General features: G+C 44.5%; 1 protein-coding gene across 1 annotated transcript; it reads left to right on the top strand.

The window, feature by feature from the left end:
- Nucleotides 1-407: 407 nt before the first annotated feature.
- NFE2L3 (NFE2 like bZIP transcription factor 3) lies at nucleotides 408-24354 on the top strand. Its single transcript, XM_010995394.3, has 4 exons — nucleotides 408-1228; nucleotides 16859-17026; nucleotides 21742-21825; nucleotides 22600-24354. Exons 1-4 carry the CDS (start codon nucleotides 653-655, stop codon nucleotides 23866-23868), a joined length of 2097 nt encoding a protein of 698 aa, XP_010993696.3. The 5' UTR covers nucleotides 408-652; the 3' UTR covers nucleotides 23869-24354.
- The last annotated feature ends 2190 nt before the right edge of the window (nucleotides 24355-26544 follow it).

Here is a 26544-nt window from a genome sequence, read left to right as displayed (position 1 = left end):
ATCTGAACCCACTGTGCCAGCCTTGTGTTCCCACGTGGGTAGTAGCCCTTTGCCTGCTGCGCAGTGCGTCGACTTTTCCCCCAGTCTACACATCCTGTCCTTTCCCACCCATTTTCACCGCTGACCCCGTACTCCTACCCCGCGCGTTCAGCCACGACCGTCCAGCCCACGGACACAGGGTTGGGGGCTACTCCGAGCCCAGAACAACTTGTGCTCCCAGAAAGCTTTGCGTTCCCCTGAATAAAGAGCCTTTGAGCCGGAGAGCCCCGCCCCGCGCGCGCCCCTCCCACGGGCGCGGGCCCGGGGCGTCCGTGGGCGTGTCCCCGGCCGCGGCGCCCGCGGCCCGGGGCGGGGCCTGGCTGCAGCTTGCGTGTCCGCCAGGCTTCTGGGCGGGCGGGCTCTGCAGGCAGGTGGCTGGCTCCTCCTCCTCCTCTGCCAAGCTACAGGCACCGCGCCGGCTGCGGTGGGAGCGCCTTTGTGCCCAGCTCCGGGGTTTCGCGACGGCTGCTCCACGCCCGGCCCCATTGTTTTGCTGCTCTTCCTCTTCCGCGCAGGTGCCGGCGGCGCGCGGGTCCCGCACGTGCCAAAGCGGCAGCCGGAGCGAAGGGACCCACGGGCGCCGGCAGGGGCGACCCGGGGCGCTCGGCGGGGGATGAAGTACCTGAAGCCCTGGTGGTCGGACGGCGGCGGCCTCCTGCACCTCACCATCTTGCTGAGCTTGGCGGAGCTCCGCGTGGACCTGGACCTGGACCTCTACCTACTGCTCCCGCCGCGCACCCTGCGGGGAGATGAGCTGCTGCTCCCAGGCGGCCCGACGAGCCCCGCCTACGCGCTCAGCCCCTTCCCGGCCTCGGGAGGGTGGGGTAGAGCCGACCAGCTGCACCCCAAGGGTCGGGAGCTGGACCCCGCTGCACCGCCCGAGGGCCAGCTGCTCCGAGAGGTGCGTGCGCTGGGGGTCCCCTTCATCCCCTGCACCCGAGTGGATGCGTGGCTGGTGCACAGCGTGGCGTCCGGGGACGCCGACGGGGCCCACGCGCTGCTCGGCGCCGCCGCCGCCTCGTCGTCGGGAGGAGTCGGCGCCGGCGTGGACGGGGGTAGCCAGGCTGCGCCGGGGGGCAGCGGGGACCCCCGAGCAGATCCGAGTAGCCCCTTGGCCGCCGGGGAGGAGGAGAAGGCACCAGCGGAACCTACGGCTCAAGTGTCGGACGCCGGCAGACACGCGACCGAGGTAACAGGAGAGCGGGACGCGAGCCGGGTGCTGAGGGAGCTGGCCGGGAGCCCTGGAGGGTGGTGAGGGACCGGGGGAGGGGCACACCCTTAGCCCCCGAGGCGGGTTGTGGGTTCGAGGACAACTCTGCGCCTCTCCGTTTTGTGAATCCAAACGAAGGCTATTAGTGCTATCACTGTGGCTTTTAGGCTTTTGAGAACGAAGTGGGTGAAATCCGTTTGGTTGTAGAGAACATCTTTTCCGCGTTTGACGGTGATCACGGGTGGGGAAGGGAGACAGGATGCTGGAAATTTTCTTGCTCACTGTTTTCGTTCAGTACCTAGCGTGCACTGAGATGTCTTTTTCTGGAACTGGAAGAGGACTTGGTCTCCGGCAGGATGCACGTTTCTCTTCAGAATCATGCTCCCGTCCTCAGGTGGAGGCCCCCGTCTGGATTTTAACCCATTACAGTTCGCTTTTGATGCTTCCCTGGATTAAGGGCCCGTGGTCAGTGCCTACTCTGAGGCCAGCAGACAGACGGTGCCGCTGTTAGCTAACAGGTCCCCCCCCCCCCGAACTTGTGTGACCCCTTATTAGCATAAAGAAAACTGGTACCTTGGCAGTCACCTAGTGACTGACAAGTTCCCTTTGGTTTGTAGGTTCAGCGTAACTTCCTTTTAAAACAAAGTTCATCAAGATCTGTTGACTTAAGTACCTGGTGCTTCCAGTAGTGGGTTGGAGTCTGAAGAAATGGCAGAGCAGTTTCCACAAAATCACCTTATCCAAAGTTCCTTCAAAGGGACTTTTAAAATTCTCTCTTGGCCCAAACCCTAGTGTTCACAATCGGTATCGATCAACACGAGTTCCTTGGACGTTGTTTTTGTGGAGTGCAATCTTATGCAAAATGGAAACTGGGGCCAGACAGGTTTGTTTGCTGCTCTTCAGAATCGCCCTGTTTGTGTAGGCAGTTGCCAGACGAGCTTCTCCACCCTCTCCTGGAGGGGTCATTGTGCCGAGGTGCTGGGTGATTCAGTGTTATGCAGATCTGATCCCTTCCTCTTCCTGGGGCTGGAACTAATGGTGTGGGGGTTGATGAGAGTCTTGGTGGGCTCTTGGCTGTTCAGACGGTGGAACGTTCTTCCCAGTCACTTGTTGGGTCTCCACCTGTGGGGTGGTCTCACCTGAATCCCCTGCCCCAGCAGGAGTGGTGCGTGCTGCCCTGTCTTTCCTGATCTGTGACATAGGGGCGTGAAACCCAATGCTGGATGCTCTCCCAGATGGCACCCTGCCCCCCTCACAGCTGAACGCCAGCCGGCTTGCAAAGTATTCGGGGACCTGGAGGGAGGCGAGGCTGCTCGCTTTTCAAAGACTTCCCTCCCCCCTCCTAGCATCACCTGATTGATACCTATTTAGACAGGCAAGCCTACCTTGAGGGAAACTCTTGAGGACCTAGGCCCAGCCAGATCTTGGATGCCCTGAACCCAGATTTCCTAGGGGGAGAGGGTGAAGTTCACCCAGGCCATTCTTCTGGCATAGCCTTCCCTGGCTGGCATGTGTGGACCTGCCTTACCGTGGTGGCTGTTAGGATCACCTGGTTTTGTTCGCTCTGGTGGTGATCAGTTGTTGAGCACTTTTAACAGTTTTCACAGCTAGTTCATTGTTACTGGTAACATCTTTTACATCAACCTTTGGAGGTGCACAGGCCAGGCATCCTTATACCCCATTTGTACTTAAGGATACTAGAGCGAGGTTAGGGGGCTTGGCTAAAGCAACACAGTTAATTAGTTCCAGGAGTGGGCTAGAACACGAGCTTCATGACTCCCAGGCTGGCATGTTAAGCACCTACACCGTCCTCAGGTTTTCTCTGCAAGCAGGCAGCTGGAATGGGGCAATGCCTTACCCCCGACTTCTGACCCCAGGACAACTGCTGTGCAATGCTGGATTGATTTTTAAAAGTGGATTGTACCATCAATAATGCCAAAGTTACAATGTGAAACGTGACTCTGGAGAAAATGGGCTGAAAGAAAGAACACTGATTTTTGCAATCAGCAAACCCAGGTTTGCGCCCTTGTATAGACAACTTTAATCACTCCAAGTCTCGGTGTCTCTCATCTGTCAAGTGGGAGAGGAATGCTTACCTCAGGGGTGTTGTGCCATTTAAGTGGGAAGAAGCACGCGTGAACTACTAGCCCAGTGCCTGGGATGTAATTGTTGTCCTCTTCTTCCTCCATCCTCAACCCAGCCTCCTTAACCTGTCTGCACACACTGTATTCTCTTTTGTCTTGTTTGTCTATGTCTGGCTTGGTTGGTTGGTTGTTATGGGGTGGGGGGTGCTGGAGCCAGACTGCCTGGTTTGGGACCCTGGCTCTACCCTCATAGTAGCTCTGTGACCTTGGGCCATTTCTTAACCTATCTGGGCTTCATTCTCACCTGCACAAAAGGGGATAATAAAGGTGCCTACCACGCGCGGGGGGGGGGTTGTTATGAGAATTAAACAGTTCATTCCCCAGAATAGGCGCAGCACTGTGCCTGTACTGTCTGAAATGCTTGACAACAGTTAGCTACTGTTAACTTCGAGGAGAGGGCTGTGCCCCGTAGGAGCATCACAGGTTTGTTTTGTTTTGTTTTGCAATAGATAATTCTGGTGGCTTACAATTGAGTTGCAGGAGATTCTGGTTTTATAGTATAACTTTCCACAACTTGTGTACATGTGCCAAAATATTTTGGAGTAGGGGATTTTCCAAGTATCAAAAGTACTGCTTTGGTTTCACTTCTTAGTGGAGCTAATCATTAGCTGAAAACGGTATGTGGAATTCCCCAGGGCAGACACACTTCCCTTCATAACCACCGCCATTCACTCACGCATGGGTTAAACAAAGAGATGGACGGTTTTTTGCAGAATTGAATGTGTGAGCATATTTGAAGATGGGGCGTCTGCTTACAGCCAGCATCAGTATTTCAGAGAGCTGTTGCCACTTAAAAACTGAGAGGGCTGGTGGTCATCTTGATGTGGTTTTATGCCCTGGGATGGGTGAGGGGTCCAGCAGGACCTCTGATTTACTGCCCATTGGGTTGGGTTTCTCTAAGCCACAAGAGGAATCCGATACATTTGCTTCTAAGAGTAAAGGGAAGAGAAAAAAGGTCCTTGATTGTTAAAGTGAAAGTTGGTTTTTGTTTCAAAAGCAGAGATGGCCCCTGGTGCCTGGGCAGGTGGGGAGAGGTGAAATTTCAAACACTTGCCTGTTTTCAGCTCATAGCTCTGACGCAGCAGTAGCCTTACACGTCATTACGTAGGTTGCAGCACAACAGGGTTTCACAGTAGGCTCTTCCTTCTGCTCACTAAGGATGCAGTGAAGATGCGCCTACGGTCTTCTTAGGGGAAAGGATGGCACAGGTCACCGTGTTAGTGTCCTAGCGCTGCCACAGCAAAATATCACAAAGTGGGTGACTAAAATCACAGAAATTTCTGGTTTCACAGTTCTGGAGGCAAAAAGTTGGAGACAAGGTCTCAGCAGGGATCCTTCTGAGGGCTGTGAGGGAGAATCTGATCCAGGCCTTGCTCTTAGCTTCTAACAGTTGGCTGGCAATCTTTACGGCACCACCCCAACCTCTGCCCCCTTCTTCACGTGGCATTGTCCCCGCGCGCATGTCTGTATCCAAATTCCCCTCTTTGTAAGGACATCAGGGATTAGGGACCCACCCTACTCAACTAATTATCTCCACAATGACCCAATTTCCAAATAAGGTCACATTCTGGGGTACTGGGGTTATGACTTCAACATAAGAATTTCGACGGGCTGGGTTCAATCCGTTATACAGTCACTATCTCTCTTTACCTGGCAACTCTCAGGGTGTCCAGCCTGCTTACCCGTAGGTGCCGATTATTGAAAACGAAGTCAGTGGTTCCTAGCAGCAGTGGGTTTGTGGGGAGGGTCACCTGCAGCAGGACTGGGTGTAAGTTCATAAGCACATCTGGGGTTTTTGCTGGCTTGGTATGCCATAGCCCTAAGGAACCTTATTGTAAACTCCTTCCAGTTGGCCCTTCTCACGTGGTAAGTTAGAGGTACCACCTCTGCGGTGTACGAGTCTCCTCTTTGCTCCCCCTACTTCTCAGCTCAGCTCAGTCCCGCACTGGCAGGGAGACTCGGGCAGGCTGGTCTAGCGGTCGGGACGCAGCCCTGGAGTCCGACAGCTGGGGTAGCTGGAGGCCTTGGCTCAGCGCTGACGGGGTTGTGTGACCTCTCTGTGTCTTGGCTCCCTTAGCTGTAAAATGGGATGGTAAGAGCACCTTAGGGGGAGTTGTTGGGATTGAAAGAGACCATGCAAGTTCAGCAGCTTGTACTTGGTGAGCCCTCAGTAATGTTAGCTGCTGCTGTGCGTTCCGCTGGGGCTCTAATGCCCCTTCCCAGGTACACCTGTGCATTCTGTTGCCGGGTGCAGGTTTCCAGAGCACACCTTGGTTCTTTCCATTTTCATTTGGGGAGCCTCCAGGAGCTCCTCATTACCCACCAATTGGATATTTTATTATTCAAGGCTCCCCATTTGGCCAAGTGACCCAGGTCCCCAACTGCCTGGGCTGAGCTCATCTCACTCCTCCACCTGTAGCCTACTTTCCTGCTCTCCCTCCCTTCCTTTCCCTGGATGGCCCCATGCTTTCCTGCCTTTCCCTTTGTTACCTTTGCCCAGAATGCTTCCTTTCATTCCTCCTTAGTCTTTTGCTGTTAAATTCTCAGACTCATCTCACCTGTCACTGCATCTACAAGCATTTCCTGTTCTTTCCTTAGAGTCCAGTTGCACTTTGTAACACTTCTTCTGTGGGACTTGGCATCCTCTACCTCGAACCACAGTGTCTTGAGTGTGAAAACTGGGTCTTTGCTTTAACCTGCAAGTGGCACTCCGGGACGGGATCAGGAGCAGAGGCCAGTTCAGCCAGCGACTATTGAGTGCTCTGCGTCCATCCTCCACGTTGGCTCTGCAGAACTTCCAGGATGCTTTGAGCTTGAATGTGTCTTGGGTCTTTCAAGGCCAGAGTCCCAGTTAGAAAGTAGGTCAGGTCTGAAATCCTGTTGGGTCAGCTGACCACTTAATGCCAATTTGAGTGGATCGGGGCAGTGGAAAGCAGACTTTCAGGTTGGCATTATAATTAATCATGTGGTGAAACTTAGGATTGCCTAAAGTTATATAGCAAGTTAGCGACCTTGCCCAGAATAGAACGGGTCACTGTTCTTAAGTGCCAAGTAAACCATACCTACTCCCCACTACAAAACTTCAGACATCACAACAAGCTTCTCCCATTTGCGGTAGCCTTTCTTTATGAATAGTTTATTCTCAAAATCTAGTTGTTAAGGATCCACGTCAATGTTCAGACACACTTCTGGGTAGTGGATGCAGGTTGAGGCTCAGGTACACACCTGGGTTGTTTTGGTTAAGTTGCAGGTGGTGGCTGGCGGAATACGGGCAGTGACATAGAGGCATGGCCTTGTGAGATTGGGTGGCCCTGGGTTCCCCAGAGAGCCAGGGTGACATACATATACTTAAGAGATTTACTTCACGGAATTGGCTGGCATGATCGCGGAGGCTGGCACGTCCGAACTCTGGGGTAGCTGGAAACCACCAGCAGGAGCCTGTGCTGCAGGCTTCGGGCAGAGCTTCTTCCTCAGGGAGATCTGTTTTACTCTTAAAGGTTTTCAACTGGTTGGATAAGGCCCACCCAGATCATCAAAGATAGTCTCTTTTATTCCAAGTTACCTGGCTGGTTGCGGCTGTTAGCCATATCTACAAAATGCCTTCACAGCAACACCTAGGTGAGTGTCTGATTGGACTCTGGGTGCTGCAGAATAAAACAGCACCGCACCATCCCCGCTTTCACTCCAGCTCTTCCTAGGCAACCTCACTGAGCTGCAGGACCCAAATTGTACAAGGAGGATATTAACCTGGGGGACGCATCTCCCGGAAACCCCTGTGCTCTCCAGGAAGTAACCAAAGACTGCTAGGTCATGAAGAGCTGTTAGGTGAAGGAGGCCGAACCCTGAAGGCTCATCTGAAGGAAGGGCTTCTTCACCTTTCTAGAGAGCTGAGTTTCTCCAAAGGTGATCCAGTGACTGCGTCAGTTACCCCGTTAAATGCAGATTTCAGGGCCCGCCCCAGCCTGGCTGGATCAGAGCCTCTCAGGTGGGGCCTGGGGATCTGCAGGTTCCTGGGCCTCCTCCCCCAGGGCCTCTGGGTACCCAGCAGATGCCCAGCAGCATCTGAGTGGAGTGGGTCTGGCTGAAAGCCTGCCCTTCCATGAATGTGAGGCCCAGACTAGCTCCTGCACTGGGCCCCAGTTACCTGCTGGGACAGGAGGGCCTGGGCTCGTTCCCTTGCCCCGGTTTCCCAGATGTTTTAAGGTTAAAGTCAGATCTCTCTAGCTCCTTGCTGGGGCTATGGGGAACTAGCTTGCCAAGAAAACTAATAATGAATGCAGAACTAACTTGCAAATAAGTGCAGTTTAAAACTTCTGCTTAAGTTCTAGAGCAGGCAAAGCTAAGGTAAAAATATGAGAACAGGAGAGAACTTTCTGGGAAGGCAGAAATGCTTGGTATCACAGTTGAGGTGCGAGTTAAACGGGTGCCTACCTCTGTCAGAACTGTCCAGGGGAGGTTTGTGCATCTTTGGCCGGTGTAAATCCTACCTAAAAACCGAAAGAACTGAGTAGTGGGGGCGGTGGTGTTAGTGATAGAAGAATGTTGTTAACTGTTCAAACTGGGGGATGGGTACATGGAGGGTTTACTATATTCTGTTTTCTGTTTATTTTATGTGTTTGAAATTTTCCATTATAAAGAAAATACAAAAACACCATGCATTTTTAGGGCCAGAGGGCCTATCCTGCCTGCTGGATAATCTAGCATTAAGTAAATGAATCATACATGAATCTCCACTGCCCCCACCCCTCCCTAGTCCTTAGCCTGCAGCAAGGAGTGACTTGCCTGAGAAGTAGCTCCTTTTCAAATCAGAGGTTGCGGGTTGGAGTTCATGGCCTTGTGTCCTAGGTGTTGAGGCTCCTGTTGGGTAACCCTGGTTGTTTCTATCCCCAACTTCTCCTGGTGGGCAGTCACATGAAACAGTAACTTAGTTTCAGCCACTTGGAGAATGCCTGACAACATTTTTAGCTGCCTCCCTGCCTCCTCCAGGAGCCTTCAGAAGTGAGTTTAGTCTGTATCGCATGTTATTGTGGAAGATTTCCAGCACACATTACAGGTGGAGAGAATGGAGACTGGGTGGCGGAGCCCCGTCCCTGTCACCAGTGCGGGGCCAGTCTTGTCTCACCTGCCCCTGCCCTTCCCCTTCCCCCTGTTGTTTGGAAACACATCTCAGACATCATTTCTTGCGATTCTTGTGCCAGCTCTTTGCAGGGACTCATAGCAAAGAGAGAAGCCTGGCTTTGTTCGTCTCTTACTCTTTCCCACTCTCTCATCAACTCAGAAAACCTCCTGTAAATATTTTGGTGTACATCCTTAAAATATAAGGACTCTTCTAAACATTACCACCACCATTAGCACACCTACAAAAAACCAACAAAAATTCTAAAAATTCCCCCAACCATCCCATGGCTAGTTTTTCTGCGGTTGGTTTGTCGGACTCACAATCCAAATAAGATCCATGCCGTGGGTTGTAGCTAGCTGTTCTGTGTGACAATGCGGTGATGTTCAGACAGTCAGGAACCTGCTTTACTCCTCTGGGGTGAGCACGTTCCGCCCGTGCACTTCTCACCTGGGTGAAGCAAGCGGGAGCTAGCGTGGGTGGTGATGGCGCACTCGCCTGCCTGCAGGAAGCAGGACTCACCCTAGTGGCTTCACTGAATGACGTCTCACAGGACCAGACAGAGGTGTTGGGGCACCCAGCGACCACCAGAACTGGTTGGAAGGTGGAACCCAGGGTAGGAGGAGAAATGCATTGGTCTCTTCTTTACCCACCCCCCAGGCCCACCTCCAGTCTCCTGCTCCAGCCTTCCCACTGGTGAACCCCAGTGGGAGCCCCAGAGTTTACAGAGGTCAGCTTCTGGGGAACACACAGGGGCCTGGAGGGGCAAACAAGAACCAGTACAATGTCCAAAAGCTGCCTCTGAAGTAAAAACGCCTACAACCAAATCCTGGTTCTGTCACTTACTAGCTGTGTGACTTAAAGCAAGTTGCTTGACCTCTCTGTGCCTCAGTTTCCTAGTTTCCTCCTTCACAAGAAGCAATAACAAGAGTACCTACCTTATAGGGATGCTGAGCAACTTAAGTGAGATTGTGTATGTGCCTGGTCCACAGCAAGTGCTCAATAAAGGAGAGCTATAATTACTATAAACTGATGCTAAAAACCACCCAGGCCAAACAGGACACAGTCTCTCTTTATCTGGCTCCTTGTTTCTCTCTAGCCCTGATGACTCCAGTTTGCCTCCAGCCTAGAGACAGGCCTCAGAATTCTTTGGCCTTCACTCCTCTCCCTCTGATGTCATCCTTCTCGTAGGTTGTTCTTTGTCTTTGAAGGTTCATCCAACGCGAAAGGTCAAAGCAGATCTCAGTCCTTCCTCCCTCAGGTGACTAAATGAAAGGCCCAGCTAAGCCCGCTGGGACGGTTCACAAAGGGTTTCTTCAGGGTCAGAGTCTCCATCGTACTTTTCAGGTCCTAATACAGGATAGGAAGTACAGACTCAGAGATCATGTTGCCAGTTACCAGGAACTTCAGAGACTTAGCAAGGAGAAGAGAAAAGCCTAGCTTTGCCTCTTTCTTCCCCTTCCCTTCACTGTCTCAGAAAACCTTCCTGCAAGGCAAGGCCTGTTCCTCACATTGGTAGCAGAGGTGAGTTAACAGCTGGAGGACAGGTGTCAGAAGTTTACAGCCCCCAGTAGGAATGAAAAGACCCAAATAATTGTAATTTGACATAGAATAGAATAAATACCATAGAAGAAAACCTAGAAGCCTTGGAATTTCAGAGACAGAAGAACCAAGTTTTAGCCAAGGGGCCCAAACTGAGAAGGTTCTGGACCTATGCAGAGGATGAGGGGGGTCGGCCCCCAGCAGACAGGGCTGTGGTGGGAAGGGCCTGCTTTTCTAGTAGGTGCCGGCTCCGTACAAGTCACAGGGTGTGAAGATGTGATTAAATGCCCCTGCTCACAAGTTTACGATGGCTTCCTATGGTGAATGTGGAAACTTTCTTCTTTTTTTTTTTTTTTTTTTTGAGTCCTAGACCTATTAGAATGAAAATAGCCTACCTACACACAAATAAAAAGTAACTTAATGATAGGTTTAACTTACCCATTCTTTAAGAGCATGGACCATAAATCAACAGTACATGCACAACAGGACTTGTAAAACACGTGTACTGTTTCAGCTCCATGTCACTGGGCTGAGGAAAACAGGAAAGAAGAGAGCAAAGAGATCATAATTACTGGTTACTGGGGCTGGGGTCGCTGTCTCTTGACATTCTGATTAATGGGTTGTCAGCAGTTTGTCATTCATTGCGACTCTTCAGAACCAAAAGCAGTAGAAAGGAGTAGTGATTAATGTCCGCATAACATCTTAAAATGTATAAAGTACTTTTTCTCAACTAATTCCTTAAAATGCGAATTCAAAGTATTATCCTTTCATTTCACAGATGAGGAAACTGAGGGTCATAGTGGTCCAGGGTCACATAGCCCATAGGAGTAGAATGGGCCTTCCTTACTCTGCTGTTTGGACCTGAGCCCCTCCAGACAGAAGCCTTTTTGTAGGGCCCTGCAGACTGTGCAAATGTGGTACAAGTGCAATCGGCCTTTTTCACTTTCTAAGTAGAAATAAGATAATAAGACCCTCCACCCCGCCCTGCCTTGAGATCCTGGTGTCTCCCCGGCTCCACCAAGATAGAACGGCTGACTGTTACAGGTTGGGTCCTCTGGGAAGGGGACTCTGAGCCTGAGTTCGGCAGGCAGGATGTTTATAAGGGAGTACCTTTGGGATCTATAGCTGTGGAAGAGAGGACAAGAAAGCAGGGCTGGACAAGCAGAGGTGAGGCTGAGAAGCAGGCTGACGAAACCAGGAGCTCTGGGGCTGCAGCGGTGCGTCACTGCTGGCCCACAGTGGGCCGCGGGGGCCAAGCCTTGATGCCCGCCCTGCTCAGTCCCGGGATGTGGGTGCCCTGGAGAGGGTGTGACCCTAGTCAAGGCAGCTCTCAGTAGAGGAGGCCTTCTGAAAAAGCCCGGCGGGAGACTGTCTGCCGGCAGGTCCCTAGCAGCCACTACAGTCCCTCCTCGAGGTGCGTCTGGATTGCACAGCTCCGTGTACCTTACACTCACATGGGGAGTTCTCGTTCATCACTTACTATGACGTGCTTCTGCTAGTTTTATAGTGAGCTGTCAATAAATTTTGTTAGAATGAATTTTTTAAAAAGGACTAAATAAAAAAAACCTCACTGAATACCTAAGGCTGGATGAATTCAAGTCTCTCTCTCCCCAGGGCAGTGGTACTTGGTCAGCACTTTTCATCCTGCCACCAAGAGTCTATAGAGAGTCACGTGGTCTCCTTCCCCTGTGGCCTCGTGGATAGGGTGACCATTTGGGACAGTCTTGGTTTATGCCTGTTGTCCAGTTTAATTGTTCATCACACTCTCTTACTGTCTCAGAAATGGACTGGTTTGGGTAGTAAATTATACAGTCACTTATTCACAGACCCTCGGAGTGTCGGGACTGGAAAGGGGCCTCTCCAGGAACCAGGCATTCAACACCAAGGTGACTTGCCCCAGGTCTCACGTCTGCCTCCTCTGCCCCCAACCCCTCTCTTTCTTTCTCTCTCTTGCTGAAGAGAAAGAAGAAGTACCTGTAGGCAGCAAAGAAAGCTCAAATTCCTATTCTGACCATGACTTTCCATCTTTGGGGGTGCTCAGGCATTCTCTCACTGTCTAGATCCTGTCCCCCACCCCAGTCTAAAGCTCTGCCACTACTATCTTCATTGTCACCATGAGTTTCACAGGTACATTGGATTTCAGCTGCTAATAAGCTGCATCTTTAGCCTTTTAGTTAGAAAAATATTTTTTAAAGAAACAGAATAGGTGGGATGTGAGGAAATGAATATGCTGAAATACCACTGGTGACAATGTATATTAGATCAGCCTTTTTGGAGGGCTGTTTGGCATACCTCATGAAAGAAGGTGAAAACATTGTCAGAATGATTTCTTTATAAAAAAAAGTCAAACTCCTGGTTACAGGCAGAATTCAAGGGGAATTCTTTCCAACTTTCCAATAAGTAATTCTGATGTTATCTAAAGCTTCTCAATTCTTTTTTTCAAAACCAGCATGACAATTATACTAAGACCTAAAAAAAAAAAAATCAAACCCAGGAATCACTCTTATGTATATTCCTGCCGAGTATTAAATAAAATGTTAGTGAGGCATACAAAAATACAAAAATATAGATGTCTGAAGCATTTTTTAAATGGTTGTATTAGTTATCCATTGCTGCATAATAAATTGCCCCAAAATTCAGTGATTTAATACCACATTTATCATCCCACAGTATCTGTGGGTCAGAAATTCTGGAGTGGCTTAGCTAGGGGGTTCTTGTTCTCAATTTCAAGAGGTTGTAATCAAGATGGCAGTTGGGTTGCATTCATCCAAAGGCTTGACTGGGGCTGGAGGATTCACTTCCAATGTGGATCACTCACATGGCCGTTGGCAGGAGGCCTCAGTTCTTTGCCAAAGTAGGCCTCCCCACGGAAAGCTTGAATGTTCTTGCAACATGAGTGCTGCTTTCAGCAAAACAAGTGATGAGAGAGAGAGAGAGAGAGAGAGAGAGAGAGAGAGAGAGCAAGGAGGAAGCCACAATGCTGAGCCATGGCTTCCACCTTATTCCTTTTGTTAAAAGCAATTCACTAAGTCCAGCCCCGACTCAAGGGGAGAGGAATTAAGCTTTACTTCTTGAAGAAAAGAGTGTGAAATAGTTTGTGGATATTTTTTAATCATCTTAATGCTCAATATCCATTTCTACTTTTAAAAATAGCCTTCACAAAATAAGGATGGATCTTCCCACAACCAAATCCTCAGATATATTCTTGCATCCACTTTCTACTCCTTATCTCGAAATAAAGGCTTTATTTTCCTTCTTTCAAACTCAGAGGCAGGAGGGTATAGCTCAAGTGGTAAAGCACATGCTTCACATCACAAGGCCCAGGGTTCAATCCCCCAGTGCCACTGTTTTAAAAATAAATAAATCTAATTACTTCCAACTCCCTTTCCTCCCAAAACCCACTAAAAACTAAAAACAGAAACAAAAAAAATCCAAAAAATCTTAGAAACTCAGTCCTGGCACCTGTACTTTGGAGTCTATCTGTAGCCTCTGAATGTTATCCTTTCTCCTTACCTTACAATCATTCCTTACTATACAAATCATTACCTTACAAACATACTCTGGTGTCCCATCTTCAAGACAAGTACTGCTCTAACCCATTTCTCAACTCATTTCAAAGCCACAGTTCTTGAAATGATTGTACACTGTTTCCAATTTGTCATCTCCCATTTACTCTTCAACACAGTATCATTTGGCTTTTACCCTAAGTTGATTTTTCCAAGGCCACCAACAGCTTTCTTTCTGCCAAATCCAGTGGATACTTTTCTGTCCTTATCTTGTGCAACCTCCAAGCAGCATTCAACACAGTCAACCACTCCATTCTTGAAATAGTGTTGGGTTCCAAGACATTCATTGCTAACCACACCTGATTGATGTTAATGAGGTGACTTTTGGAAGGCCCCCTAAGGATAGGGACTGGTTGCCAGGGGAACCAACCACTTGATGAGAGAGGGTTGAACTTTAAACCCCACCTCCAAGACCTCTGGGGAAGCTAGAGCAACTGGAGATTGAGCTCAGTAACTAATGGCCATGATTTAATCAATCATGCCTATGTAGTGAAGCTTCCATGCAAAACCAGAAGGACAGGCTTGGAGATCTTCCAGGTTGAGGAACACGTGGAGGTGCTGGAAGAGTGGTGCACCCACCCAGAGAGGGTGTGGAGTCTTCGTGCCCCTTCCCAGGTACCTTGCTCTTAGGTGTCCGGTTGTTTCTGAGTTGTACCCTTTTGTAATAAAATGATAATCTAGTAAGTAAAATGTTTTCCTGAGATCTGTGAGCCACTCTTGCAAATTAATCAAACCCAGGGAGGAGGGGTCACAGGGACCTCCAATTTATAGGCACTTGGGAAGCACAGTGACAGCCTGGACTTGCACTTGGCCTCTGAAGGGTCGGGGCAGTCTTTGAGACTGGGCCTTGAACCTGTGTGGGATCTGACGCTGTCTCTGGTAGTGTCAGAATTGAGTTAGACTGTAGGACACCCAGCTAGTGTCATGGAATTGCTTGGTGTGTGGAAAACCCACACGTCTTGTGTCAGAAATGAAGTAGTGTTGTAGTAGACTATTGAGAATAGAGGAGACACAGAGTGTTTTCCTTTACATCAGGTATCACCATTATTAGTGAATAGTATTCTGGAAGCGTGATCAAAGCAATTAGACAGGACAGTGAAATAAGAAATGTACATGTTGGGAAGGAAGAGGTGAAAATAATTAGTAAAGCAATTGGTATGTCTGTACACTTTGGGGAGGAAATACAGATAAACAGAAAATGGAAGAATCATTTTTCTGGGTTAACCTTTTGCTGTTGCCTTGGCCAAAGTAATTTTGCTATGTAGGGATTTTTAGGGTAACTTGTTAGTTAGATATAATTTCAAACTTAAAAAAAATTGCAAGAATAGTATATATGCTTTACTCAGATGTACCTGTTCTTCACATGTTGCCCATTTGAGTCAACCTATTTATATCTCTATATACATACAATTTTTGTTCTGAAACATTTAAGAATGAATTGAAGTCGTTGTGTTCCTTGATACCCAAATACTTTAGTTTATGGTATTTCCTAAGAATTTTTTTTCTATAACCAAAATCAATATCAGGAAATTTAACTTAAGTCTGACTATGACTGTCCATATTCAGATTTTTATCTATTGCCCAAGTAATGTCCTATATAACTACCTTTCCTCCTGGGTCCACATCTAACCCAGAGAGAGTGCTTGGCATGCCTGAGGCTGAGTGTTGGGTCATTGCCATGTTTTTCTATAGTGAAGATGAAGAATCAGCAAAGAATAAAAAGAAAAGGCACTTAGATGCCAGGTGAAAAACCTGTTTCCAGGAGGAGGGAGTAACAAAGTGAAGTGTCGCTGATGGGTCAAGAAATTTGAGGATGGAGAACGGTAGTCTTGGGAGACTATGATGAGCTGTTTCAGTTGAGTGGTGGAGACATGTCCTCACTGGAATAGGTTCAAGAGAGAATGCACTGAGTCCGAATGACTATTTAGAGGATTTTGCTCTAAAAGGAAGCAGAAAAATAGTATGGGATCTAAAGAGTAATGTGGGACAAAGGGAAGGATTTTTAAAGATGGAAGTGTTACTGTATGTTAGTAGGCTGATTGTAGTCAACCAACAGACGGGAAGCAATTGTTGATGCAGAAAAGAGGGAAGGGTAGCAGGAGCAATGTCCTTGAGCACACAAATGGAGAAGTTGAGGGAAGACCACCGACATCCACAGTGTCAAGAGGGAGGCTGAGTTTGTCATTGTTTGGTACAGCGAACAGAGAAGCAGGTAAAACCAAGTTGGCCACCAGCACATCAGCTTCCTTTTTCTGCTCTTGCTTTGCCTCCTTACTTCTGGCATCTGTGGATTTCCGTTTCTTTCACCTTCACTTTAAAAAGGTTAACATTTCTGTGGTTTAGAGTGGGGGACAGTGGTGCTGTCCTTAAGTTAGTCCAGTGTGTTTTGTTGTTAGATGGGAGAATTTAAAAATAAATCCTTTGAAAGAATGAGAGGCCTTGATGTTGTGTTAGAGGGGAAAAAAATTATACAGAAGGCTTTTAATATTATAATTCAAAGTATCAGAATATATAGTATATGCTAAATAGTAACTATTTGAATGTTTAGAATTCTCTAGCCTTTTAATTATTTAAGTCGCCTCAAAGTAAAGGTGGAAGGAGGACTCATCTGGGTAAATAAGCATAGTTGAGAATATCAATGGAGATGTTATTTTAAGCCTTATTGTTAACTTAATTTTTTCAAAATAAAAATGTATTTACCTTTTTTTCTGATTGTAAAAGAAATGCGTATTTGTTGTAAAATATTCAAAGAGTACAGAAATGTATAAGTGACGTCAACTCTTTTTACCCACTCTGCCCCAACCCATCCCACCTTTCAGGGAGAACCACAATTAATACTTTGTAATAATACTTTCCAGATTTTTCTATGTATGTTTGATCAGCGTTTACTTCTAACGTAGCTATTTGATCTATTTTCCGACAGAAAACTAAATAAAAACTGCCTGCTGGCAACATTGATTTTCAAATCTAACCAAATTTGCAAATATTTTAAATTTAGGGGCTTTAAATGCTATATAAATATAAATTATCCAGATTAGAACAGCTTGTCTATTAGGACACAAGAATGACCTTTGCTTCAGAATTAAATATTTCTTTGATACTGAAATAATGAACTGCCAGTCTTAGCTTTTGACTGGTGGGTTTTAATGATCACTGAACAGTAAGTACAAAGCAGTTTTGAAGATTTGACTTACTTGATGAAATATGGATTTCTACTTAGCACATTTTGGTACTTTTACAGGAGAATGAGGTCCTAAGGGCTGTGGATCACAGTTTCCAGCATGAGGAAAATGAGCAAAGAGCATCAACCCAGAAGGAGAGACAACTACAGCAGATTAATCAAGGTGAAAATAAAATAGCAGATAAACCTGCCTGGGAGTTAGAAAAGACCACTGAATCTAGCCAGGAGGTAAGCATGTTGGAATATTCTAGCAGTACCATTTTGGCTGTAAAGTAGATTTTTTATGGCTTTTGACAATCTGTGTTGAGAATGAATTTTGTATTTAAATGTGTCTGACTGTAAGTAAATCTGACATATGAAAATACATGTATTTTTTAAATTGTGGATGTGATTGTTTGGTTTAAAAAGGAATCAGCTCATAGTTAGTTCTCTCTGGTTAAACTCACACCCATCCAGGAACTTGGTAGCAGGTTTTATTGGTTGCAAGGGATAGAGATGGATGGCTGGCATCCTGAACCCAGTAATCCTCAACCAGTCACTTGCTGAAGCAGCCAAGTTGGATAGGCCTGGGAAAGTAAGCCAGAGGACCCTGCAGGCAAATCACCCTCAGTACCAGCGGGGGCTCGGGCTCCAGTTGGCCATGCTGAGTGAGCATCCAGGAGCCCACTTTGTACCTCTGGCCAGGCCCAGTGGGACAGCCTCATTGGCTCCTCTGTCTAATCACACTCATCAGCAGTCAAAGGCGTATAGAAAGACGAACTCCAGGAACCAGGCTGAAGGGAGGGATTCTCCCTGCAGCTTGTGCTTCCTCCCTTTCAGCTGGGATACAATCTGCAGTTCTGCTGAGGTTGTAGCCCACAACCCTGGCAAACAAATGCTCTAGATGTTCCAGACTGTTAACCAGTTGGCCCTTCCCCTGGAAGGTGTCACTTGCAAGTCTTGCCCCAGTGGTTCTCCCAGCCTTGACTTGCCCCAAGTAGTGTTTGGGGGCTGTGCCTTGAACACCTGTGGATGGAGAGTACCATGCCTCGGTCCTTCTGAGCCCATCATCACTGTAGCCTTGACTATGTAGCATCACATTGAATATTAATTGATTGACAGAGTGAAGTCAGAACAACTTTGCTCCTTTTGCCCACCCACCACTCTCCCGCCCCCTCCAGCTTGTTCTGACCTTCCTATCAGTTTGACTCGGCATAAACATCAGTTTGGACAAAACCTTCCAGAGACATATTAATCACTCAAAGCCTGGCGCTGGTACCTTGGTTCGTAATTATCGGGTTCAGCTCATTTTGTAGCTCCATTTTTATGGCTTGTCTTTATCAGTCTTTAGTTAGCATTTACACTACATCTTTATGTATTGCAAATTACTCATTCCTTATAGGAGCTTCTATCAATACACGTAACATGAGATGTTACTTAGTAGGTGCTCTTACAGCTTGATGAAATAAAGCACAGGTGACCATAGTGAACCACTGGCATATTTCTATTCTTTTGGGTGACAACTTGAATACCTAGGATGACTGAAATAATTTGATTAACAGTGACTTCTTTCTAGCCCCACTGCAAGCCTGGACTTAGACTGCAGGCTGTTAATGATTAAATGCACAGTATGGTTAACTTTAAGGCCTGAAGATATTTCCTTCTCACTCAGGAAAGTTGAGTTTATACATTGTTTCATCTTCTTAAAAGGTGTGATAAAATTAAATGTATCCACCATATTCTTTGAATACTCCTGGTGATCTCTGTTCAAAATGCAATGAATTCTTGACCCAAAATAGAACTGTATTTGTATTTTATGTGAAGATTTAGGAAGGAGGATGACTGTAAACAGAATGCTGTCCACAGATAAGGCACAGGGCCATGAGATTCTGAAAGAGAAGTGAATGAGTGGATTTTCTTTGTAACACAGGTGAAGGCAGGTTTAAGGGATAGGGAGGGCCTCCAGGGACTAGCAGCTACATAAAGCCAACATCACCATCAGGGCAGAGGAACCTGTGGAGAAATACTGTTCAGTGAAAGCTGGAATAGATGAGAGGTCTCTAAGGGACTCTGTCACACCTTCCACTCTCCCATCTCTTGCCTCTGTCTCCTGTGGAACCAGCCAGAGGGCAACATTGGTAGGGGTTGGCCTATCAGCCCTCCATTTCCAGGGGAACTGAATAAGCGGGAGCAGGTAAGATGGTTTAATGAAACATCTTTGACTGCTGAAGGATCAGTCCATAATTCATTTTCAGTAGAATGATCTTCATACCCATACTTCTATGTTCTAAATATTAAGGCTTTCTTTTCTGCAAATGTTATCTACCTACCATTAAGGATTGTTTTTGCAGGAATGCAGATTTATGTTGTTATCCATTCTCAGACGCTTGTGACCATCAGGCAACTTTTTTGGTCAGTGGTTGGCCAGGACTAATGAATCAAGTTTCTGAAATTTCTTAACAAACTAGGAATCATCTAAAATAATCCAAATGGTAAAGAAGTTCGCTACCACTAAAAATGCATCATATACCACTTAAAGAAAAACAAACCAATTCACCCATCAGGTAAAGAAAAATAAGAAATCTTATACACCAGTTTACCTTAAATAAGTCCTATAGTATCCATAAAAATAGACACAGAAAGCCTTGTGTACTATGGGCCTTGAAAACATAGTTTCATAGAACCCAGGGTATTTTGCTGAAAAAGAAACCAAGTATTTGTACCCACATACACAAAAATCAGTCCAACTTGTCTGGATTTTCTTCAAAAGAGGAAACCCTAAAGTAAAGTAAAAGTTGGGATGGGAGTTTTATACACAGCAGATGAGTCAGTAATGTGAACTTGCTAACATGCAAAAACACCCCTTTGCCACATCAGGTATAGACATCCTGGATAAGATGTAATGGGTATTATCTTCAAATGCATAACAGAACTCAAAAGCAAGAAACAGAACTCCTACAGATACAAAAAACAAAGAGGGAACTCAAATCCAGAATTTAAGATGACCAGGCATCAAAGCTAAAGAGCCTTCAAGAAGAACTACAGATGTCATGACAGAGATTGGGGTTGAGTAGATGAGAAATGAGGTTTCAAGCCATGCCCACAGATACCTGAATTCCCTGCGTAAAGCTCAGAATGTTTAAGGGCTCTTTTAACTAATAACTAACTAATAGGAGACAGAGCAAGGAAGCTGTCATCCACCTTTTAGAAATCGAAATGCCAGATTGTGTGAATTCAGACTACCGTCACCATCAGGAATCCTGAGTCAAGAAAGGAAGTTCTAGAAAATGATATAAAAACTGGTCCTTGGCACTATGGGAAACAGTACAGAGGAGGTTCCTTAAAAAACTAAAAATAGAGTTACCATATGATCCAGCAGTCCCACTCCTGGATGATTTATCCAGAGAAAACTAATTCAAAAAGATACATGCACCCCAGTGTTCACAGCAGCACTATTTACAATAGTCAAGACATGGAAGCAACCTAAATGTCCATTGACTGATGAATGGATAAAGTCGTGGTATATATACACAACAGAATACTACTCAGCCATTAAAAATAATGAAATGAAATGCCATTTGTAGCAACATGGATGGGCCTGGAGATTTGAAGTAAGCCAGAGAAAGAAAAATACCATAGGATATCATATGTGAAATCTTAAAAAATGGTACAAATGAACTTATAAACAACAAGGTCCTACTGTATAGCATAGGGAGCTATATTCATTATCTTATAATAACCTATAATGGAAAAGAATCTGAAGAAATACATATATAAAAAACTGAATCACTTTGCTGTACATCAGAAACTAAAACATTGGAAATCAACCATACTTCAATATAAAAAATATATATTAAAAAAAAAAACTGGTCCTTGAAGAGAAAAATACATTAACGGTCTTAGTTGGTAACCTTTGGTATAAGTCCTTGGCATTACTATAGAAACAAATCCCAATAGAGATAAGCTCACCTTTAAATATGAAAAGAAAGAAGTAATAGAATAAGAAAAGTGATTTCTAATAGGAGTTCCAGGAGAGACTGGGAAATATAAAGAAGCAGTATTCAAAGAGTTTATGGCAAGTATTTCCAAAATTAAAATGATCTTATGGTTCAGATTAAAGGAATAGAGTCTCAAACAGTAAATAAAAAATTAAGTCCCAGACATATCAAAGTGAAATGGCAGGGCAACAAAAACTAAGAAAAAATTGAGGAAACAACAGGTTTATACTGTATGGCACAGGAAGGGAACTAAGGTCAGTATCTTGTAAGTTGTGAAAGAATATGAAAATGAATATATGTTCCTGTGACTGAAGTATTGTGCTGTATACCAGAAACTGACATTGTAAACTGACTATACTTCAATTTAAAAAAAACAAAACTACCTGAGGAAAAAGATTAGCTATAAAGTGACAGAGCAGTAGCAAGCATCAATAGTTAATAAATGCCATAAGCCAAAGTGCTGAGGGAAAATATTAAGCCTGACAATCACGAGAAAAACTATCACTTAAGCATGAAGGCAAAATTAATTCCAGGCTACAAAAACAAGAGCTACCAAAGGAAATATTTCAACAAGAAACTAAATCCTGAAGGCAGGAGATGAAGTAATGAGTAAATAAGTGGGTAAAACTTTGGTAATTATAAATATGTATTGGACTGTAGAATTACAACATCCTGTTAATAATTTGGAAGGTCGGGTGGGGAGGGGAAAAATAAGGTGGACTAAGAATACTAGTGAAACAATATATGGAAGATGGTTAGGGCAGGAATGGAGGAGCCTGGAGTTAAAGGTTCTAAAAAAAGGATATTAAAATACTAAAAAAAAGAATAGAATGTAAAAATTCCAAAATAGAGATAAAAATCCGGCATGGAAATAAGACCTAGTTATCCTCTCAAAATTAAGCCTAAAAGTCCCAGGCAACTACTTCAGTCTTTTAAATGAATGGTGTACTTTGTGTTTTTCTACAGAGACATCAAAATGGAACAGACACATCTTTATCTCTGGAAGACTTATTTCAGTTGCTCTCATCACAGCCTGAAAATCCACTGGAGGTAACTGGAACCTTGGCTTTTATCCTTCCAGGAAAATATCTGCACTGGCTCCTTTGTGAACAAATACAACCCATTTACCTGGAATACATAGCAGCTTAAATACTTAGGTGATAGTATCTAGTGCATTATTTAAGCAGACTTAGGATTACTTTTTATAGAACTCTTCAACTTTGGAGAAATAGCCAAGTATGTACACTGTTCCTCCTTCTGAATTATCACAAAGGTAGAATCAATTTCATAAAATCCATATTGAATCCAAATGGCAGTAAATATTTGACAAAGAAAGGCACACGTTTGTTTTTCTGGCAGCACTTGGGTCTTGATTATATATTATGCTGGTCCAATTTGCTTTAAAAAGCTCCTCTCCCCACCCCCCAAAACTGTTTCACTATAGCCGTTGTTGTATCTGATAATCCACCAGGTGGATTTAGATTGCCAATAGCTAGGATTAAGAGTTGCCTCTTATAAGTTACAGTAAGATTATATGAGAATTATTTGAGACCGGCTTTTATACTAACCTCATCAATTTTTCTAATTTTCCATTATGTTCAAAAAACAAATCTTTCCCCCAATACAACATATTTCTCATTTGGGTTCACATCATGTATTTACCCACATTACTTAACCAGGGAATGTTATTCATAGCCAACAGCATACCCTTATTTGTATAGAGGAATTGACAAAAGAGGAACAAAAAAGTATTGTATTAGGTACTAGAACTGCTATTGAAATAGTTATATGTATTTACAGCACTTTTTTCCTTTCCTTTTTCAGGGCATCTCACTAGGAGATACTCCTCCTCTTCCAGCAAGTATCAATGATGGCATGAATTCTTCCACACATTACAATGTAAATTGTAGCCAGGCTATAAGTCAGGATGTGAATCTCCATGAGGCCATGTTGCTGGGTCCTGACAATACATTTAGAAGAGACCCAATAGCAAGGACTTCACAGCCACAAGAACCATTTCTGCAGTTAAATTCTATTACCAATCCTGAACAGACCCTTCCTGGAACAAATCTAACAGGATTTCTTCCACTTTTTGACAACCAGATGAGGAATCCAACGAGCCAAGACCTTCTATATGACCTTGATATAAACATATTTGATGAGATAAATTTAACGTCTTTGGCCACAGAAGGAGGTTTTGATCCAATGTTAGTTTCTCAGCTTTTTGAAGAACCAGATTCTGATTCTGGGCTTTCCTTAAACTCAAGCTACAATAGCACCTCTGTCGCCAAGTCTAATTCGTCTCTCTCTCTGTGTGAGGGTGCAATAGGTTATAGCACTAACCCTGAAGACCTGGAATCTCTTCCCCGCCACGACTTGGAAGGAGCTGTAGGCGGCTACTACCCAGAGTCCAGTAAGCTTTGTCACGTGGGTCATAGGAGCAATACTAATTTTCACGCGGACCTTGCATTTCAACACGTACTGCATAACCACACTTACCACTCAAGTGCACTAGAATCCACTTCTGAACCCCTTTCGTGGCCTGGGGAGTCACAGAAAATAAGGAGTAGGTACCTCAATGACACAGGCAGAAACTTAAGCCGTGATGAACGGCACGCTAAAGCTCTGCATATCCCTTTTACTGTAGATGAAATTGTCCGCATGCCTGTAGATTCTTTCAACAGCATGCTAAGCAGGCACTATCTGACAGATATGCAAGTGTCTCTCATCCGTGATATTAGACGAAGAGGGAAAAATAAAGTTGCTGCTCAAAACTGCCGTAAGCGCAAACTGGACGTAATTTTGAATCTGGAAGATGATGTATGTAACTTGCAAGCAAAGAAGGAAACCCTTAATAGAGAGCGGGTCCAGTGTCACAAAGCTATAAACATGATGAAACAGAAACTGCACGCACTTTATCATGATGTTTTTAGCAGGTTAAGAGATGATGAAGGTAGGCCAGTCAATCCAAATCAGTATGCTCTTCAGTGCAGCCATGATGGAAGTGTTTTGATTGTACCCAAAGAATTGGTGACCTCAGGCCACAAAAAGGAAAACCAAAAGGGAAAAAGAAAAAGTGAGCGAAGAAATTGAAGACGGATCCTCTGATATGCAGCAGCGACGTTCAGAAACTGATAATGGATCCAAACCACTTAAATCTGCTTCAAAGTTTAGCTCAAGTGTTCCAAGTATCCTTCAAATACTGCTACTTGAACCATGGTTTCAATCAAGGCTATTATTTTGAAACTTACATGGACAAGTTTAGGACTTAAATATCAAACTTGGGGGAAGCCATAACTTTTCATGAAGTCCTCTTAATACTATGTACAAAAAGGGTGACACGAGAACTTGTCACTTTGGTATCCCTTGTTTTAGTAAGATAGTCATTGCAAAGAGCAAATACTGGGTGTAATTATTTCAAAACATTTTTTTTCAGTTCTTATGACTTAAAATGCAAAGTAGCCCCTAACATTTTCATTTAGTTAGCACTGAAGTACAGTGACTTTTGAAAAGCTTATTTTAATTTTTATGAATACTTAACTTATATAACTTTGTGGAAATAAATTTTATATTTCAATTTATAAAGCACTAACTTTTTCCTTTCATACACAAATCCTAAGCAAATTTACTTTGGATATTTATCCTTCAAAATAACCACAATTCAGGAATACAAGTGAATACCTAGCAAATAGGGCAGCATAGGGTTTAATTTTTTTAATTACACAAATTGATCAGCCAAACAAGTCAATATAGTAATACCAACACAGAATAACATGAAAACCCTAAGTGGTGAAACCCTACACCAAGGTGCCAAAAACAGCTTTAAACTATTCGTGTATTAGACATTAATGCCTGGGGACAAAAAGCCTCCCTCCTGTAACTAGAGCTACCTGCACATAGGGAAACTGAGTTCCCTGGCAGTAAAGCCAGCCTGGAGGGATGGCCCCACATCTGGAAGATCGACAGCTCACACACACAAAACGCAAACTTGCTCAAACGTGGAAACACACAAAAGCCCAAGCTAACATTAAGAAAAGTCTGCCCATCAATAATCTAACAAAAAATAAATAAATAAATAAATAAACCAAAATACGGATTAATAGGCAAAGATAGCCTTTTGATAAAAAGATCAGAGTTTGAAAATGAACTAGTCCTAGAAATGGCATTTGAAATGAAAACTCAAGGATATTAACAGTAAACAGGAAAGTTAATTTTCTGAAGATAACTTTTTAGTCTAATTTTAGAACTGAAAGAATCAAGGTTGTCAGATGTAGTACCACAAATCGAAATATTCTTTTGCTCCAGAAACACAGCATATGTATCTTTATCATTTTAAATTGGGCCTAAGAGTTTCAAACCCTAGATTTTGCTAGTAAAATGCTGACCAGTTTTGTACAATGGCCCCTTTTTAAACGTTGATAGGCTTTTTACAAGCACACCTCAGATGTCATGTTCTAAATAGAGCTCCAAGGCACATGAGAAATATAAAATGCTACAGAACCAATTTACTTGTAGGTTTTTGAAACTCCAATTATCACTGGCTCACTTTGAGTACCTGCTCTTAGACTCTGCATTCTTCCTCAAACCCTGAAAACACAATAAAATAGGATCAACTGGGCAAGAAAAGAGGCACACAGTGCAGAGCTGGGACTCATCACAGTAACTGAAATTTAAACACTTTTAAGTATAGAAGGTAATTTGCTGCATTGTAACCAAAGGTCAATGAGCGCAGCTTTCATCAGCCAGTTTAATCTCATTTCCATTGGCTAGTTTCTTGACAATTATCACTTCACACAAAACTCAATGGGCTTGCATACAAACTGAAGCTGTGGAAATCTCACACCATGATTTTAGTTTAAGCTCCCTATTCACAAATTAAGATAAACCGAGATTGACTAAACCAGTTTTTGCGGGTTCAGTGGTCTTGACAAAATATGCCATGTTTTACCATGAGTTGAAAGGAATAGGTGGAGTGTTGAGAAAACTTTGGTTTTAGAAACTATACATTTTATTGTGGGGAACAAAGCTGTTAGGTGTCTGACCCATTACTGAAACATCAGTCTTCAGTTTATGTGAACAAGATATGGATCTAAATTGAGAACCAACTTCATCAAAGGGTTAGGGGCAGGGGAAGACAAATTGTCTCCAAGTATTTGTTGTGGGGTTTAAAGTCACAAACCTCGAGACCAATAGAACTGGACACTTAGGAACGATCAGTAATGTTTTACTCACTTACCTGACAGTTTGTATGTTTAAGTCTTTAACCTCTTGAAAGTACTTTCGTCTAGGCATCACTTACCCTCCTGAGTTCACCGTGAATTGGCCCAAATTAACATTCCATTTTGAATTGCTTAAAATAGTCTTACCTTCCTCAGCTACAGAAAATACTTACTCTTGGAATTGTTCATAAAATAACATCAGCTGAAAAATCAAAATCTGGTTCAACAACCAGATGGAGCTTATCCTTTCCCCATTAAAACCTTATTCCTTTTGGTAGCCATCAACAGGACATGTTGGAATATCCTCACAGGTGAAATAAAATCTATTATATGTGATCTCCAAGCAATGTAGACTGAACAAAAACATCTGGGTGTTTGGGTTCCATTTCAAGGCTAGCTCCACACCAGCACTGACCTTTAGAATACAGGAAGTCAGACCAACTTCTAAAATTCCCAACTCACAACAGTCACCCTATGGAGTAATATTTTTAACAATTATTTTTCATTTACTTTTACTTTAAATAGCTGGAATCATTTCCCCCCTTCCCCA

The sequence above is a fragment of the Camelus dromedarius genome, chromosome 7, assembly GCF_036321535.1.
Source record: "Camelus dromedarius isolate mCamDro1 chromosome 7, mCamDro1.pat, whole genome shotgun sequence".
NCBI classification, from domain to species: Eukaryota; Metazoa; Chordata; class Mammalia; order Artiodactyla; family Camelidae; genus Camelus; species Camelus dromedarius.
Note: the sequence above shows the minus strand (reverse complement) of the source record. Positions and strands in the feature narration are given on the sequence as shown.